At 49.5% G+C, this 17,156-nt stretch overlaps 1 protein-coding gene across 3 annotated transcripts in view; it reads right to left on the bottom strand.

The window, feature by feature from the left end:
* Positions 1-17,156, bottom strand: part of asb4 (ankyrin repeat and SOCS box containing 4) — a 47,207-nt gene that overhangs the window by 18,474 nt on the left and 11,577 nt on the right. Inside the window, exons 1-4 of one of the 3 annotated variants that reach the window (XM_072509054.1) lie at positions 16,845-17,076; positions 14,373-14,594; positions 3,502-3,801; positions 975-1,465 (exon numbers count right to left, since the gene is read on the bottom strand). In XM_072509054.1, coding sequence (XP_072365155.1) covers positions 975-1,465; positions 3,502-3,801; positions 14,373-14,430 — 849 coding nt within the window. In that variant the 5' untranslated portion in view covers positions 14,431-14,594; positions 16,845-17,076. Of the gene's footprint in view, positions 1-974; positions 1,466-3,501; positions 3,802-14,372; positions 14,595-16,844; positions 17,077-17,156 lie in introns of those variants that run through there. The other 2 variants (XM_072509055.1, XM_072509053.1) reach the window with 2 other exon arrangements.

The raw sequence follows: 17,156 nt of genomic DNA, 5'->3' as shown, positions 1-17,156 counted from the left end.
CATCATAAACTGTTTGGCGTTTTTAACCTCTCCCACTATTCACCGGCCTCGTATTGCTTGAGCGAGAGTGTAACTAGGTCAGAGAATCGCGGCCAGTGTCGTGGGGAACTCCCTGAAAAACCCGCCCAAATGAACGTAGAAATCTTTTCATTAAATTCCCCCCACTGTCTCATCTTGAAGCCTAGAACTGTTCTCGGCACTATCTATTGCTTTGTAAAGTTTTATTTCATATGCAAAATTTATAATACTGCCCCTACACCTGAATCTAGTTTGTTTAAAAATGTTGAAAAGAGTAATGGACTCAAAACTGACCCTCGGTAACACCACTGAAAGGAACCTCCGAATCTGAAACTCATCCAAACACCACAGGCTGAATTCGCCATCAAATAACCTTCCCACCACTGATGTTAGGCTGACTGGCGTGTACGTTCCTAGTTTATTCTTCTCCCCTTTCTTGATTCGTGGTATAGCATTAGCAACTATGGAACCTCTTAGCATTATTCCTGTGTCCAATAAGGATTTATTGATCACGAATAATACCTCTGATATTTCTGCCATTGCTCCAATACACAACCTAGGATGCATTCCACCAGGACAAGGTGATTTTACAGCAGTAATGTTGTTTTCTTTTTTTGTTTATTGTAAAATTTCAATTTGTAAAAAGTCAGCAGCTTTCACTAATTCTCTTTTTGATGATAAAGAAAAATCAAAACAGGGAACATCAACTGAAAAATAGCATGGAAATGATTGCTTGACACTGTTTGAGATTCCTTTATTAGCTATTTTTAGCCTGCTTAAAATAGGTAATCACATCATTAAATGGGAGACAAAAGATGATCATAGATGCATGTTAAGTGTTTTGAATGTAAATATCACAAAGGCTAATTCCTGGTGCTCAATAATCATGCAGGGAGTACCATCAATAATAACATGGTTGACATGTTTATTGTCAAATTATTATTTTGCATTCCTACCTTATGAAAATGTGGAGGGTAAACCCTTGCAGCTCCATGGTTTAGCAACAGTTGATAACATTTCTCTGGTTCTGCGGCAGGACGCACTGGTGTAACCTTCAGAAGGTACTGCAGAGAGGCACAGCCATTGACATCCATTGAACCAGCCTGAGCACCTGATTCTAACAACATTTGCAGAAGCAAGTGGTCACAATTCCACGCAGCTTTATGAAGTGGAGTTTTGTAATCCTGATCTCGAGCATTTACAGAAGCTCCATAGTCTATAAGCATTCGACAGATCAGATGATGGTCTGTGCTGTATTGCTGCTCTTTCATGTTTAAGGTCCAGTATATTGCTGAAATAAGTGGTGTTTCCAAATAGACATTAACACTGTCAATATCTGCTCCATGGTCGACATAAAGTGCCACAAGCTCAGGTACACCAAATCGTGCAGCTATGTGCATTGGTGTATCTTTATAATCATGGTTAGCCTGTAGATTCAGGTTTGCACCTGTTAAAAATCAAGTGTAAGACATAACCATGCTTCTTCAAAGTAACTCATGAAAACAGTCAGATTTTTCCATTTAACTGATAAAATCAGGTCTTCACAAATAGATTGAATGGCTAGAATGAAAACAGAAACTGCTGGAAATGCGCAGCAGATCATCCGGCATTTAGAAAGTGAGATGAAAGCTTAATGTCTCGGCTTCAGAAGTTTTGAAATGTTAACCAACTGACCTGCTATATATTTCCAGTGTTTTTTAAATTTTTGTTTCAGGTGTCCAACATTTGCAATTTTTTTCTTTTTACTCATTTTTTGAATTCTGTTTCTGCCGTGAATGTTCTACCAGTTATGGCTATCTATTTATCTATCTTTTTAAAAAATAAATTTAGAGTACCCAATTCATTTTTTCCAATTAAGGGGCAATTTAGTGTGGCCAATCCACCTATCCTACACATCTTTGGATTGTGGGGGCAAAACTCACGCAGACACGGGGAGAATGTACAAACTCCGCATGGACAGTGACCCAGAGCCACTATTTATCTATCTTTAATAATACTGGTTATCAAGTGGTGATAGCAGGGAGCAGCTAACCTGCGTTCCTTTCTATCAGAGCTGCCAACTCTTCAAAGAATTTAAATTCATTATCTATGGCCTGGTGGTTTAAGTGTATCCACTTTGCGTTTATATACTTTAATTATTTATTTCATAATGTGTTACCCTTGCTTAACTCACTGTAAAACTTATTTTCATTTTATATGAATTTTAAACTATGAAAGATATTCATCCTTTTACGTATTTTATGTCTATAGGTCTATAAACTGTGATGAATGTAGAAATTATTATTGTATTATATTTTATATCTGCTGCAGTATTGTTATCAAAAGCCTGAGTCAAGGTATATATTTGTTGCAGTAATATTATTAAATAACCTAGGTTAAGGTAGCCAGAGTGTGTGTCTGCTAAAGCTGTAATTGTGCGGTCATAGGAGTGAGGTAATCATTCATTCGAACCATTTACTTATTTACATATCGATGGTTAATGGGATATTGTTTTGATTGCTGGAGATTTCCTAATGTATAGATAATTTGAGGGGTTGAGTTTAGTCATGGGACACCTTAGTGTGATACAGATGATGTGATTATTGGGAAGAGCTAGGTCTGTCTGTAGTTTGCAGTTATGGTTTTAGGTTCAGCAGGAGGGTCTGACAAGACAAAAGTGTACTGGATCTGCTCTTGAAAAGATCTCTCTCTAAAAGTCTCTACCCAGAGGCCTGCAAGCAAACCTGTTTTGTTAGCTTGTGCCATGTGATCTGCAGTGGGATTGCTTGGTCGGGATATTTATAGTGAAGGTGTAGGTCATCAATTAAAGTGTTTACTTTTATTTTAAGAACTGTTTAACTATGAATTGTAAAGCTATTTCTGTGATGCCAATTAAGAGTGGTTAACACTCTGTTGAAAATGAAGTTTGATTTAACCTAAAAGATCTCTATTTGTCAGTGGAATCAGTCCTGGGGTGAAGTCTCCGTTCCTTATAGTTTTACAAGTTGCAAATTGTTGGGGTTTCTCATCCGGTGTCCTAACTTAAATTGGGGTCTGGTCCAGTATCCTAAAAAAAACATTTGCTGTTTTCAGCTATAATAAAGTCTGATGTTCTGATTTCTGGCATGGATAACACTTTTTTTTTGTACATGATTTCCTGAAGCATAGAACTGGAAGATGTAGGTGTCACACTTAGTGAGCTCCTACTTACAGCTCATGAATGAGCAGACAGGGAAGATTTCTTAATAGGCAAGCCCTCTAGGTCAAGGTCATACATCACTCACTGACTGATTCAAAAGTATGACTAATTGAGGCCTAATAGTAGGCCTGCTTGAACAATGGGACCTAAAGTGAAGTTCAAAATACATTTTGAAAAGAGATCACCAAACTCAAGTATTCTTTTGTTTTTACTGGATTCATATTTGCATAGTTCTTTTTAATGTTATTAAGGAAATTAGAAACATTTTGACAAGAAAAATCTTATATCCTGCACGTGCAGCTCACCATTCCAGATTAGTAGTTTTGCACAAGAAATCGACTCCTTAGTTCTGCATAAATGTAACGGTGTGTGTCCACTTAGTGAAAAACAGTTTACTTTAGCTCCATGATGTAATAGCAGACTAACGCAGTCCCTGTTTTTCACATCAATGGCAACATGTAAAGGTGCTTTCCCATTCGGCTGATAGTTAATGTTAGCCTGGTGATCTAGTAGCACTGCAATACACTCCAGGTTACCAAGCATCACTGATAAATGCAGGCCTGTTGTCCAGGATGAGCCCAATTTGTAACTTGGCAGCCAGTATCCTGGGAAAAAGGAAAGGACTGTATTAATCCCATAGATTTATAATTTGGATTGAAAAATCTTCTGAAGGGAAAGAAACATCTGCACTGTTTCTTTTTTTATTCTACTTTAATTATGTGTTAATTTGTGAGAAATGAAGAACCAACAACATTTTATGTTAGGAGAATAAAATAATAACACCCCACCCTCCCCCAAGTGAGTGTGTTTTCAGGGAGGAATGGTTGGGGCGGGGGGGGGGGGTGGCGAACCGTGTTAAATACGAGGGGTGACAAGCCCACCACCTTCCTGTCCAGCTCCACCCCTGACCCAGTCTCCATAATATAGTGGGTGAGCAGTCACAAAAATTGGAAGCCCACCCATTATTTTTTAATAATTAATAAAAAATTGAGCTTGTTACCAAGCCAATTGATCCATATTCCACACTTCTCACATCATAAAAAGCAGGCAGGTGGGAGTGAGGAGAACACTTTTGAAAACAATTGTTTTTTAAAGGTGGGAAGGGAGGTATAGCATTTAGGAGGGGTGCCTTTTGTGCATCACAGACTCCTTACCCCATTGGGGAATGAATCCGGCCAGGTGGTCGACATTTCAGTAGGGGAGCAGTTCGGGAACAGTAACAGGAAGGGTAGGGGGTTTGGTCGACAGCATGGTCGGTGCAGGCTTGGAGGGCCGAAGAGCCTGTTCCTGTGCTGGAATTTTATTTGTTCTTTGTTCTATGAACCCGAGGATGAGGGGACAGAGGACAACTGCCTGCAGCTGCATTGCGTGGCAGCCCTCCGAGTGGTCCTCATTAAGGTGACGACAGTCTCTGTGGTCAGACAGAATATGTTTGACCGCATCAAAGAGGGAATTCAAACCCTTGATTTGACTGACGCACAGGTTGGCCACTTATACGGGGAACCATTAGGCATAGCTGGGACTATGATGACCCCTGTCGTTTATGGACATTAGTTGGGACGCCTCCCACTCAACGTGTTGAGAGGCCACAGACCCAGCCTGCTGGTTCAGGACTGGTTGCGCCATTTGCAGCTGCAATGGCAGCACATTCTCCAAATTGGCTCTGGTTTGACTGAATTCTAGGAAGATACCCGGACATATTTCAGCATGGTTTGGGGAGGTTAAAAGGGGCCATAGCGCGCATTCAGGTTGACCCAGAAGCCACGCCGCGGTATTTCCGGGTGCACCCAGTTCCTTATGCCTTGCTAGAGAAAGTGGAAATGGAGCTCACCTGTCTGGAGTCCCTGGATATTATCAGGCCCATCCGTTTTGCCGACTGGGCAGCACCGGTCGTACCATAATAAAGCCAGATAACACGGTCCACTTGTGCGGTGACTACAAACTAACGGTAAACAGAGCTTCCCAGCTAGACCGATACCCCATGCCCCACATCTCTACGTGGAGCTCACGGGCTGACTTTCGTTCACAAAATTGGACAAGAGTCACGCTTATTCGCAGCTGGAGTTGGACCCTGCCAACTGACCGTATGCTACTATTAATACGCACAGGGGCCTGTATGAGTACACAGGGTTGCCTTTTGGAGTGTCCTCTGCTTGTGCTATTTTCCAACGCATAATGGAGAACATCTTGCGAGAGTTACCACGTGTCGCTATTTATTTAGACAACATCTTGGTTACGGGAATTTCAGAACAAGAGCATTTAGACAATTTGGAGGCTGTGCTAAAGCGGTTCTCGGAGGTTGGAGTCTGTTCTTCAGGCAAAATAAGTGATTTACCTTAGTTATCGGATGGACTACGAAGGCTTTCACCCCACCGTGGAGAAGGTACTCGGCCTGATGGTCGCTTTGGGTCTTCGTTCTGTTTCAGCCTCATAAATTACTACAGGAAGTTTCTCCCCAATCTGGCGACCATGTTGGATCCATTACACCTTCTGCTGAAGAAGATTTGCGTCTGGGCTTGTGGTCGGCCACAAGAAACCGCTTTTCAGCAGGTAAAGCAACAGTTGTCACTGTCCGGGTTACTAACCCACTATGATCCTGAAAAAGCTCTGCTCTTCACGTGTGAAGCATCTCCCTTTGGTATCCGGGCCGTCCTGTCCCACAAGATGGAGAATGGACACTTCCGGGTGCGGCGATGACCAGCTAAGTCGCACATTTCAGCACCTCCCGTTTTAACGGACTTTTGGGCTCTTATCGGGAGCCCCAACGGCAATTTTTGAAGGCTAAACCCACTGTGAGGCGACATAGAAGGGAGTCCCCCCGGATGTGAATGGATAGAAGAGATAATAGTGGCCAGATTGCGGAGGATCCTCTGGAGCAGCGGCAAAGAAGGGAAGTGAGAAGCAAGATGGCGGTGGAGGGAGGCCAGTTGGTATGGGGCCTGGAACAGCAGGAGTTCCTCCGGCGATGTGTGGAGGAGCTCAAGAAGGAGGTGCTGGCGCCGATGCTGCAGGCGATTGAGGGGTTAAAGGAGGCGCAGAAGACCCAAGAGATGGAGCTCCGTGGAGTGAAGGCAAAAGCTGCCGAAAATGAGGACGAGATACAGGGCTTTTGGTGAAGACGGAGACGCACGAGGCACTGAATAAGAGGTGTATGGAGAGACTGGAAGCCCTGGAAAATAGCTCGAGGAGGAAGAACTTAAGATTCTTGGGTCTTCCCGAAGGGGCAGAGGGAGCGGACGTTGGGGCGTATGTGAGCACGATGCTCCATACTTTAATGGGAGCTGAGGCCCCGACGGGCCCCCTGGAAGTGGAGGGAGCATACCAAGTCCTCGTGAGAAGACCAAAGGCAGGAGAAATACCTCGAGCAATAGTGGTGAGGTTCCACCGCTACAAGGACAGGGAGATGGTCCTGAGATGGGCGAAAAAGACACGGAGCAGCAGGTGGGAGAACGCGGTGACCCGCGCGTATCAGGATTGGAGTGCGGAGGTGGCGAGAAGGAGGGCGAGTTTCAATCGGGCCAAGGCGGTGCTCCACAAGAGGAAAGTGAAATTCGGAATGTTGCAGCCGGCAAGACTGTGGGTTACACACCAGGGTAAACACCACTACTTCGAGATGGCAGAAGAGGCGTGGACATTTATTGAAGAGGAGAAGTTGGACTAGATTTGAGAAAGAGTGTTTGAAATGAAGTAGCGAGGTGCTGGGAAGGGACTGTGAATCAGATGGGGGAAAATGTTCTTTCCCCTCGAAGGGGGGGGACACGAAGAAATGTGGGCGCCGGTGGGGAAGGGGAGGGGGAAGGAGAGAGGGAGCTGCGCCATCAAGGGCGGGGCCGAGAGGGAAGCGCGGGCTTTGTTCCCGCGCTATGGAAATTGTGGTGGGAAAAGGGGGCGCAGGAGGAGGGGGCCTCACAAAATGGGAGGCTAAGGATAAACGGGGGAAGCCGAGGTCAGCCAGAGTGTGCTGACTTCCGGAAGCAATATGGGGGGAGCAACTAAGCTAGAGAGGGATCTAGCGGGGGGGGGGGGTTAACTGGGTTGCTGCTGCTAAGGGGAAGGGGGAGCTGTTACGGGATGGGATGGTTGGGACGGGAGGGCACCGTCCGGGGGATAAGCGGGTGCGTGGGAACCAGGTGAGGAGCTGGTCTAAAAAAGGGGATGGCTAGTCGACGAGGGGGGGGGGGGGGGGGTAAAGAGCCCCCCAACCCGGTTGATCACGTGGAACGTGAGAGGGTTGAATGGGCCGATTAAGAGGGCAAGGGTATTTGCGCACCTGAAGAAGCTAAAGGCAGACGTGGTCATGCTTCAGGAGACGCACCTGAAACTGGCGGATCAGGTCAGATTAAGAAAAGGATGGGTGGGACAGGTATTCCACTCGGGCTTGGATGCGAAAAATAGAGGGGTGGCAATACTGGTGGGGAAACGGGTATTGTTTGAGGCGAAGACCACAGTGGTGGACAGTGGGGGTAGATACGTGATGGTGAGTGGCAGATTGCAAGGTGAGGCGGTGGTGCTGGTGAACGTATATGCCCCGAACTGGGATGACGCAAACTTTATGAAGCGTATGTTGGGGCGCATCCCGGACCTGGAGATGGGAAAGTTGGTAATGGGGGGGGGGACTTCAACACGGTACTGGACCCAGGGCTGGACCGGTCCAGATCTAGGACCGGGAGGAGGCCGGCAGCGGCCAAGGTGCTTAAGGGCTTTATGGAGCAGATGGGAGGAGTGGATCCCTGGAGATTTACTAGACCAAGGAGTAAAGAGTTTTCCTTCTTCTCCCATGTCCACAAAGTGTACTCCCGGATAGACTTCTTTGTCCTGGGAAGGGCGCTGATCCCGAAGGTGGCAGGAACGGAGTATTCGGCTATAGCCATTTCAGATCATGCCCCACATTGGGTAGATCTGGAAGTAGGAGAGGAAAAGGAACAGCGCCCACTCTGGAGATTAGATATGGGACTGTTGGGGTATGTGTAAGGGTGAGGGGATGTATTGAAAGGTACCTAGAGATCAATGATGACGGAGAGGTCCAGGTGGGAGTGGTCTGGGAGGCGCTGAAGGCGGTGGTTAGAGGGGAGCTGATCTCCATCAGGGCCCATAAGGGGAAACAAGAGGGTAAAGAAAGGGAGAGATTGTTGGGGGAGATTTTGAGGGTGGATAGGCAATATGCAGAGGCTCCAGATGAAGGGCTATACAGGGAAAGACGGAGATTGCACACGGACTTTGACTTGTTGACCACGGGTAAGGCGGAGGCACAATGGAGGAAGGCACAGGGAGTGCAGTATGAATATGGAGAGAAGGCGAGCCGGCTGCTGGCCCAACAACTTAGGAAGAGGGGGGCGACGAGAGAGATCGGAGGGGTTAGAGACGAGGAGGGAAAGATGGAACGGGGAGCGGAGAGGGTGAACGGGGTGTTTAAGGTATTTTACGAGAGGCTATATAAGGCTCAACCCCTGGAAGGGAAAGAGGGAATGATGCGTTTCCTAGACCAGCTGGAGTTCCCGAAGGTTGAGGAACAGGAGATGACAGGACTGGGAGCGCAGATTGAGGTGGAGGAGGTGGTAAAAGGAATTGGGAACATGCAGGCAGGGAAGGCCCGGGACCGGATGGGTTCCCGGTGGAGTTCTATAGGAAATACGTGGACCTGCTGGCCCCACTTCTGACGAGAACCTTTAATGAGGCTAGGGAAAGGGGGACACTACCCCCGACGATGTCGGAGGCGACGATATCGCTGATTCTGAAAAGAGACAAGGACCCGCTGCAGTGCGGGTCATACAGGCCTATTTCCCTCTTGAATGTAGATGCCAAGCTTTTGGCCAAGGTGATGGCGACGAGGATAGAGGACTGTGTCCCTGGGGTGGTGCATGATGATCAAACGGGGTTTGTTAAAGGGAGGCAATTGAATTCTAATACGGAGGCTGTTGGGGGTGATGATGATGCTCCCACCGGAGGGGGAGGCGGAGATAGTGGTGGCGATGGATGCAGAGAAAGCATTTGATAGAGTGGAGTGGGACTACCTGTGGGAAGTACTGAGGAGATTTGGATTTGGAGAGGGGTTCATTAGATGGGTTCAGCTCCTGTACAGGGCCCCGGTGGCAAGTGTGATTACAAATAGGCAACGATCTGACCACTTCCGGCTATATAGGGGTACAAGACAGGGATGTCCCCGTTACTGTTTGCGTTGGCAATTGAGTCATTGGCCATAGCGCTGAGGGGCTCTAGGAAGTGGAGGGGGGTACTTAGAGGAGGAGAAGAGAATCGGGTGTCATTATACGTGGATGATTTGTTGTTGTATGTCGCGGACCCAGTGGAGGGGATGCCTGAGATAATGCAGACACTCAGGGATTTTGGAGAATTTTAAGGATATAAGTTGAATATGGGGAAGAGTGAACTGTTTGTGATGCACCCCGGGGAACAGGGCAGGGGACTAGACTATTTACCGTTGAGGAGAGTAAGATGAGATTTCCGGTATTTAGGGATCCAGGTGGCCAGGCACTGGGGAACCTTGCATAAGCTTAACTTGGCACGACTGGTAGAGCAGATGGAAGAGGACTTTAGGAGGTGGGACATGGCGCCCCTGTCATTGGCGGGCAGGGTGCAGGCAGTTAAAATGGTGGTCCTTCCGAGGTTTCTTTTTGTGTTCCAGTGCCTCCCTGTACTGATTACAAAGGCCTTTGTTAAGAAGATGGACAAGAGTATTATGAGCTTTGTGTGGGCTGGAAAGACCCCAAGAGTAAAGAGGGGGTTCCTGCAGCGCAGTAGGGACAGGGGGGGACTGGCACTGCCGAGTCTAAGTGATTATTATTGGGCCGCCAACGTGACAATGATATGTAAGTGGATGAGGGAAGGGGAAGAAGCGGCGTGGAAAAGACTGGAGATGGCGTCCTGTAGGGGAACTAGCTTAAAAGCACTGGCGACGGTGCCGTTACCGTTCTCCCCGAAAAAATACACCACAAACCCAGTGGTGGTGGCAACTCTGAAAATTTGGGGGCAGTGGAGACGACATAAGGGAGTGACGGGTGCCTCAGTGTGGTCCCCGATAAGGAACAACCATAGGTTCGTCCCGGGAAGGATAGATGGGGGATTTAAATCTTGGCAGCGAGCAGGAATTGCGAAATTGAAGGACTTGTTCTTAGACGGGATGTTCGCGAGTCTGGGAGCACTGACAGAAAAATATGGGTTGCCACCTGGGAATGCATTTCGCTACATGCAAGTGAGGGCATTTGTGAGACAGCAGGTGAGGGAATTTCCGCAGCTCCCGGCGCAAGAGTTCCAGGTCAGAGTGATTTTGGGGGCATGGGTGGGTGATGGTAGGGTGTCAGATATATATAGAGAAATGAGAGACGAGGGGGAGACGATGGTAGAGGAGCTGAAGGGAAAATGGGAGGAGGAGCTGGGGGACGAGATTGAGGCGGGGCTGTGGGCAGATGCCCTAAGTAGGGTAAACTCTTCGTCCTCGTGTGCCAGGCTCAGCCTGATACAATTCAAGGTTCTACACAGGGCGCATATGACGGGAGCAAGGCTGAGTAGATTTTTTGGAGTGGAAGATAGGTGCGGGAGATGCGCGCGGGAAGCCTGGCGAACCACACCCACATGTTTTGGTCATGTCCGGTATTGCATGGGTTCTGGGTGGGTGTGGCAAAAGTGATCTCGAAGGTGGTGGGGGTCCGGGTCAAACCAAGCTGGGGGTTGGCTATATTTGGGGTTGCAGATGAGCCGGGAGTGCAGGAGGCGAGAGAGGCCGACGTGTTGGCCTTTGCGTCCCTAGTAGCCCGGCGAAGGATTCTACTTATGTGGAAAGAAGCTAAGCCCCCCGGGTGTGGAGGCCTGGATCAACGACATGGCAGGGTTTATAAAACTGGAGCGGATAAAATATGCATTAAGAGGTTCGGCTCAAGGGTTCACCGGGCGGTGGCAACCGTTCCTCGACTATCTCGCAGAGCGATAAGGGAAAATAGGAAAGGCAGCAGCAGCAGCCCAGGGGGGAGGGGGGGGGGCTCATTTGGGTCTTCAGGGGTTTTATATGTGTGTTTATATATTAGTTATTTATATTTGATTTCACAAAGTTACTAATTTAGTTACTATTTCTGTTGTTTCTTATTTTGTTGTTGGCAGTTGCCGTTAGTCACCATATTATTTATTTAAAAACGATCAATGTATATATTATTACAAAGTTGTAAAATGGGAAATTTTTGTTTGATCAAAAAACTTTAATAAAATATATTTATTAAAAAAAGATGGAGAATGGAGGAGAACGGCCGATAGCTTTTGCCCCCCACACATTGCAGTGGAAAATAAGTATGTGCAGATTGAAAAGGAGGGCCTGGCGGTGGTCTTTGTGGTGAAACTCTTCCACCAACAAGATTGTGGCCGTCACTTAACTTTTGTGACCGATCATAAGCCTCTGCTTCAACCTTTCGGAGAGGATCAGCCAATTTGGCCCATTGCTTCTGCGCGGATCCAGAGCTGGGCTTTGTTGCTCGTTGTCTACAGGTATTCTTTGGACCATAGGTCGGCGACGCAAATTGCGAATGCCACTGCACTGAGCCTTTGTTGACCGGGCTCTTGTCGATCCCCACGATGGTCGAGGTGGTTGCGACTCTGAATTTTAAAGACTCATTAACGGTCACATCATCGCGCATCTGTGAGTGGACCCAGACAGACCCGGTTCTATCCAAGGGTTGGCACGTGGTCTTATATGGTGGGCGGCATAGACTGTTCCTTGGCGGGTTGCGGGCATTTTCCTCCAAGCTGTCCGAATTCAGTGTCAAAGACGGTATTCTGCTGTGGGGGACACATGTGGTCATCCCAGGGCAGGAACCGATTCTAAGATTGGCGGGGTGTTATGTTTGGTGGCTGGGCCTCGACACCGACATTGAGAAGAGAGCCCAGCACTGCTCCATTTACCAGGAGCATCAGAAGCTCCTGCCAGCCACACCCCGCATCACTGGGAATGGCCAGGCCTGCCGTGGGCACGGATACATGCCTATTTCCCCGGTCTTTTTCAGGGATCCATGTTCTGCTTACTGATTGATGCCCATTCAAAATAGCTCGAGGTACAGAGGATGGTGGGAACAGGGCCCCGTGACACCATAGAGAAGATGCATTTATCTTTTTGCATGCATGGTCTTCCCGAAGTGCTTGACACTGACAATGGTACTCCTTTCACGAGTGAGGAATTCGCTGGTTTTATGAAGATAAACAGGATAGGGCATATTCACATTATCCCGTACCACCGGCTTCCAATGGAATGGCATGGCGGGCAATGCAGACGTTCAAGCAGGGTCTCAAGAAACAGTCTTCAGGGTCCATGGACACTAGACTAGCTTGTTTTCTTTTGTTTTGTTATAGCTTCACTCCGCACTCAGTGACTGGGGCAGCTCCCACGGACTCCTAATGAGCCGGAGACTTGGTACCCGCCTCAGCATGGTTTTTCAGAACATTGGCATGAAAGAATGCCACAATTAGGAACGGCAGGGGCAGTGCCCTTCTCGACATTGGCCAGTCTGACAGTTTGCACCCGGGAACCTGGTGGTTGTTTGCAATTTTTCCAAAAATATATTTTTATTCGCTATATTTTCATAATTTTCACCATACAAAAGAAAAACAAGTACAACCCCAACAATATATAAAAAGAAACAATCCCACTCAAACCCAAGAAACCCCCTCCCCAATTTCCCCCCCTCAGCAGTAACCAACTCCTCAAAGTGCATAATGAACAAATCCGAACAATTGTAGAACCGCTCCTTCACCCACCTCAGCTCAAACTTCACCTTCTCCAGGGTCAGAAACTCCAGCAGGCCCCCCCCCCGCCACACCGAGGCATAGGGTGGAGAAGCTGACCTCCACCCCAGCAGGACCCACCTATGAGTGATCAGCGATGTGAAGGCCAAAACATCTGCCCCAGCTCCCGCCTGCAACTCGGGCCAGTCCGGCACCCCGAATGGCTACTAGGGGACCGGGCTGCACGTCCATATGCAAGGTCCCCGGGATTGTACTGAACACCGTCCTCCAAAACCTTTCCAGCTTTGGGCAGGACCAAAACATATGAACATGGTTCGCAGGGTCCCTCCCACATTGCTCACTCACATCCTCCACCCCCTCAAACAGCCTTGATTTTGTGAGGTGCGCCCCATACACTACCTTCAGCTGTATCAGTCCCAACCTTGCACACAACGTCGAAGCATTTACCCTCTGCAGCATCTCAAACCACAGTCCCTCTTCCATTGCCCCCCAGCTTCTCCTCCCACTTTGTCTTAATCCCCTCCATGGACACTCTGTCCTCCAAAGGATTCTCCCGTGGATTGCAGAAACAACCCCCCTCTCCAGCCCTCCCACTGACAGCACCGCCTCCAGCAACGAGGAGGCCGGCACTATCGGGAAGGTTGGGAAAAACTTTCTTGTGAAGTCCCCAACCTGCATGTACCTAAACCCTTCCCCCTGCGCTCACCCATAGATCTCTCCCAACTCCTCTAGGCTCGCGAATCGCCTCCCCCAAGGAACAGATCCTTAATTTCCTTAATCCCCCTCTCGTCCCATCCCCAAAACCTCGCATCCATCCTCACCGGCTCGAACCCATGATTCCCCCTAATCGGCATCACCACTGACCCATCTTCAAAGTGGCCAGCACCACCGGACTCACCAAGTACTTTCCTGAAGCCATCGGAAGTAGCACCATTGCCAATGTCTTGAACCCTGACCCCCTGCATGAGCCCGCCTCCATCTTCACCCACCAGGCCTCACCCTCTCCGCATTCGCCGTCCAATAGTAGTACAGCAAGTTTGGGAGACCCAACCACCCCTGCCTGTCGCCCTCTCCCAGCGCTACCCTCCTAATCCTGGCCACCTTTCCCCTCAGATGAACGCGGAGATCAACTTGTCCGCCCCCCTGAAGAAGGACTTTGATAAAAGGACCGGCAGGCACTGGAATAAAAACAGGAATTGTAGCAAAACCTTCATTTTAACTCTCTGCACCAAGCCTGCCAGTGACAGAGGAGGTTGTCCCACCTTGACCGATCAGCCTTCACCCTCCCCACCAAACTAGTAAAATTGTATTTTCGGAGCCCTCCCCAATCTCGGGCTACCTGCACCCCAAGTACCTAAAGTGGATCACCGCCAAACGGAATGGCAGCCCTCCCCCACTCCCGCCTCTACTCCCGGCGAGGACACCAAGAAATACTCACTCTTGCCGAAATTCAATTTGTACCCCGTGAATATCCCGAATCTCTGGAGCAGCTCCATTGTACTCCCCACCAACGTGCTCAGTTCCGAGATATACAATAGCAGATCATCAGTTTACAAGGACACATGTTGGCCGACGGCAAAATCGCAGCAGGCATCGGAATGACGTCAAATCGCGATGCTCCACCTCCCCAAAAATGGCCTCAATGTGACACTGCGTGTACCTGAAACACCATTTGCATATCATTAGTGGGCCCAGCCTCGATTCCCTGCCTGCGGTGGGTCGAGTTCCCGACGGCGCGGTCCACGTGAACCTATCGTGGTGGCTGCTGAGGGAGAGAGAGGGCGAGCGGACAGTGTCCAGCACCGCCATACTTCGCAGATAGCCTTGCCGCTGGCTGGGGGGCTTCTGCCAGGGCTGGGGGGTGACCAGGAGTGGACTGTGGGGCCTGGGTGGGCGGGTACGCAACACCATTCCCCTAGCCGGCAAGGCAGCTATGCGACTGTGCATGTCGCTGACAGCCCACCTTAAATCTGGTGCCCTAGGTCATATAGGTGACATCCCCCCCTCCCCCGAGGCACCCCCATGGGTGCCCTCTGGCCCCAGCCGACCCACCAGCTGTCTAGGCGCTGCAGCACAACCAGTGCCATCTTATCGGCCGGATCAATGTGCGTTTGTTGGGGGGCTGGGGGGGAGGGGTATTATTTAAGCGCAGCTGCAGCTTGTCAGCCGTGTGAGTGTCCATTACGGACCCGGTGATTCCCGCACCGTTTTCCGTGGGTTCTGATGGTGTTCCACATGGCACTGGTGCTAGCCCCGCACCAGTAGCAGAATCGGTGCAGGTGTGCCGCCGATCTTTCTGACATGAAAGTCCAGCGATTCTTCATTGGCGTCAGTGCTTAGGCTCAGAAACGAAGAATCCGGCCCCCTATGTCCGGTTCCTTATACAACAGCCACATCCACGCCATAAACCTAGGCCCAATTCCAAATCTCTCCAATACCGCCATCAAGTAACCCCAGTCTACCCAATCAAACGCCTTCTCTGCATCCAATGCCACCACCACCTCCATTGGAGACAGGACCACATTCAGCAACCTCCTCATGTTCGAGAACAGTTGCCTTCCCTTCACAAACTCCGTCTGATCCTCTCCAATCACCTTCGGAAGACATTCCTCCAATCTTGCTGCCAGCACCTTTACTTGGCATCCACATTCAGTAGGGATATGGGCCTATACGACCCACACTCCACTGTATCTTTATCCTTCTTTAGCAACCGCAAAATCGAAGCTTGCCCCATCATTTGTGGCAAGATAGCCCTGCCTATCTCATCCTCAAACATTCCCACCATCAGCTGCGCCAACTTATCCTTAAACTTCTTACAGAATTCAACTGGGAGCCCATCAGGTCCCGCCGCCTTCCCTGCCTGCATCCTCCCAATCGCCTCCTTCACCTGCTCCCCCACCGCCCCCTACAAGCCTGCTCTATCCTCCTCACCCAACCTCGGATATTCCAATCCATCCAGGGATGCCCTCATCTCCCGCTCCTCCCCCTGTGGCTCTGACCTATATAGATCCTTATAAAACTTCTTGAATGCTTTATTGCTCTGCCCCGGGGTCACCACTAGCTTCCCCATTTTATCCCGCAACTGAACTATCTCCCTCGCTGCCACCTCCCTCCGGTGCTGGCCAGCCAGCATACGCCCTGCCTTCTCCCCATGCCCGTAGACCGTCCCCTTCACACTTCTCAACTGGCGCACCGCTTTCCCTGTGGACAGCTGGGCGAACGCCACCTGGAAACCCTTTCTCTTGGCCAAGAGACCCGGGTCCGGGTCCCCCGGATACCTCCTATCCACCTCCAGAATCTCCTCTATCAATTTTTGGCATTCCTCTCTCCTCCTTGACCACCTTAACTTTGAACAAAATCACCCCTCCCCACCACCACTGCCTTCAGTGTCACCCAAACCACCGACTGCAAACCTCCCTCGTGCAGTTAAACCCCACATATTCCTCGATCACATTCCCAATCTTATCACAAAAGCTCCAGTCCGCTAACAACCCCACATCCATTTTCCACCCCATCCTCTGGGCCATCCCTTTCTCCAAAACCACATCCAACCAATGCGGAGCATGGTCCAAAATCACCATTGCTGAGTACTCCGACCTCCTAACCCCAGCCAATATAGAATATACAGTGCAGAAGGCCATTCGGCCCATCGAGTCTGCACCGGCCTTTGGAAAGAGCGCCCCACCCAAGCCCACACCTCCACCGCATCCCCGTAACCCAGGAACCTCATCCACCTTTTTGGACACTAAAGACAATTTAGCATGGCCAATCCACCAAACATGCACATCTTTGGACTGTGGGAGGAAATCGGAGCACCCGGAGGAAACCCACCCACAGTAGCGCCTTCCCCACCATGAAAAGGTCTATCCTCGGGTATACCTTGTGTACCAGATGAAAAACGAATACTTACGTTCCCTCGGGTGCAGGAACATCCACGGGTTTCAGCATCTCCCTCATGAGCCCAGCCAGCGCCTTAGCCCTCCACCCCCCCGAATGGGCCAGTGAGCGTGGCTGAGACCTGTCCACCTTCGATTCAAACACCATATTCTCCATGTCCTCCCCCCCACTTCCTATCCACCATCGTCATAGCACCGGGCCCTGCCCTTCAGGCCTGACCCATCCCGTCTCTTTGTTGTTGTTGAACCCTTCCCCCTCTCCCAGAAACCTCCCATCCACTTCCTCTTGAAAACATCTCTCTCAGTAACGATCCCATCCACCCACT

The sequence above is a fragment of the Scyliorhinus torazame genome, chromosome 6 (genome assembly GCF_047496885.1).
Source record: "Scyliorhinus torazame isolate Kashiwa2021f chromosome 6, sScyTor2.1, whole genome shotgun sequence".
NCBI classification, from domain to species: Eukaryota; Metazoa; Chordata; class Chondrichthyes; order Carcharhiniformes; family Scyliorhinidae; genus Scyliorhinus; species Scyliorhinus torazame.
Note: the sequence above shows the minus strand (reverse complement) of the source record. Positions and strands in the feature narration are given on the sequence as shown.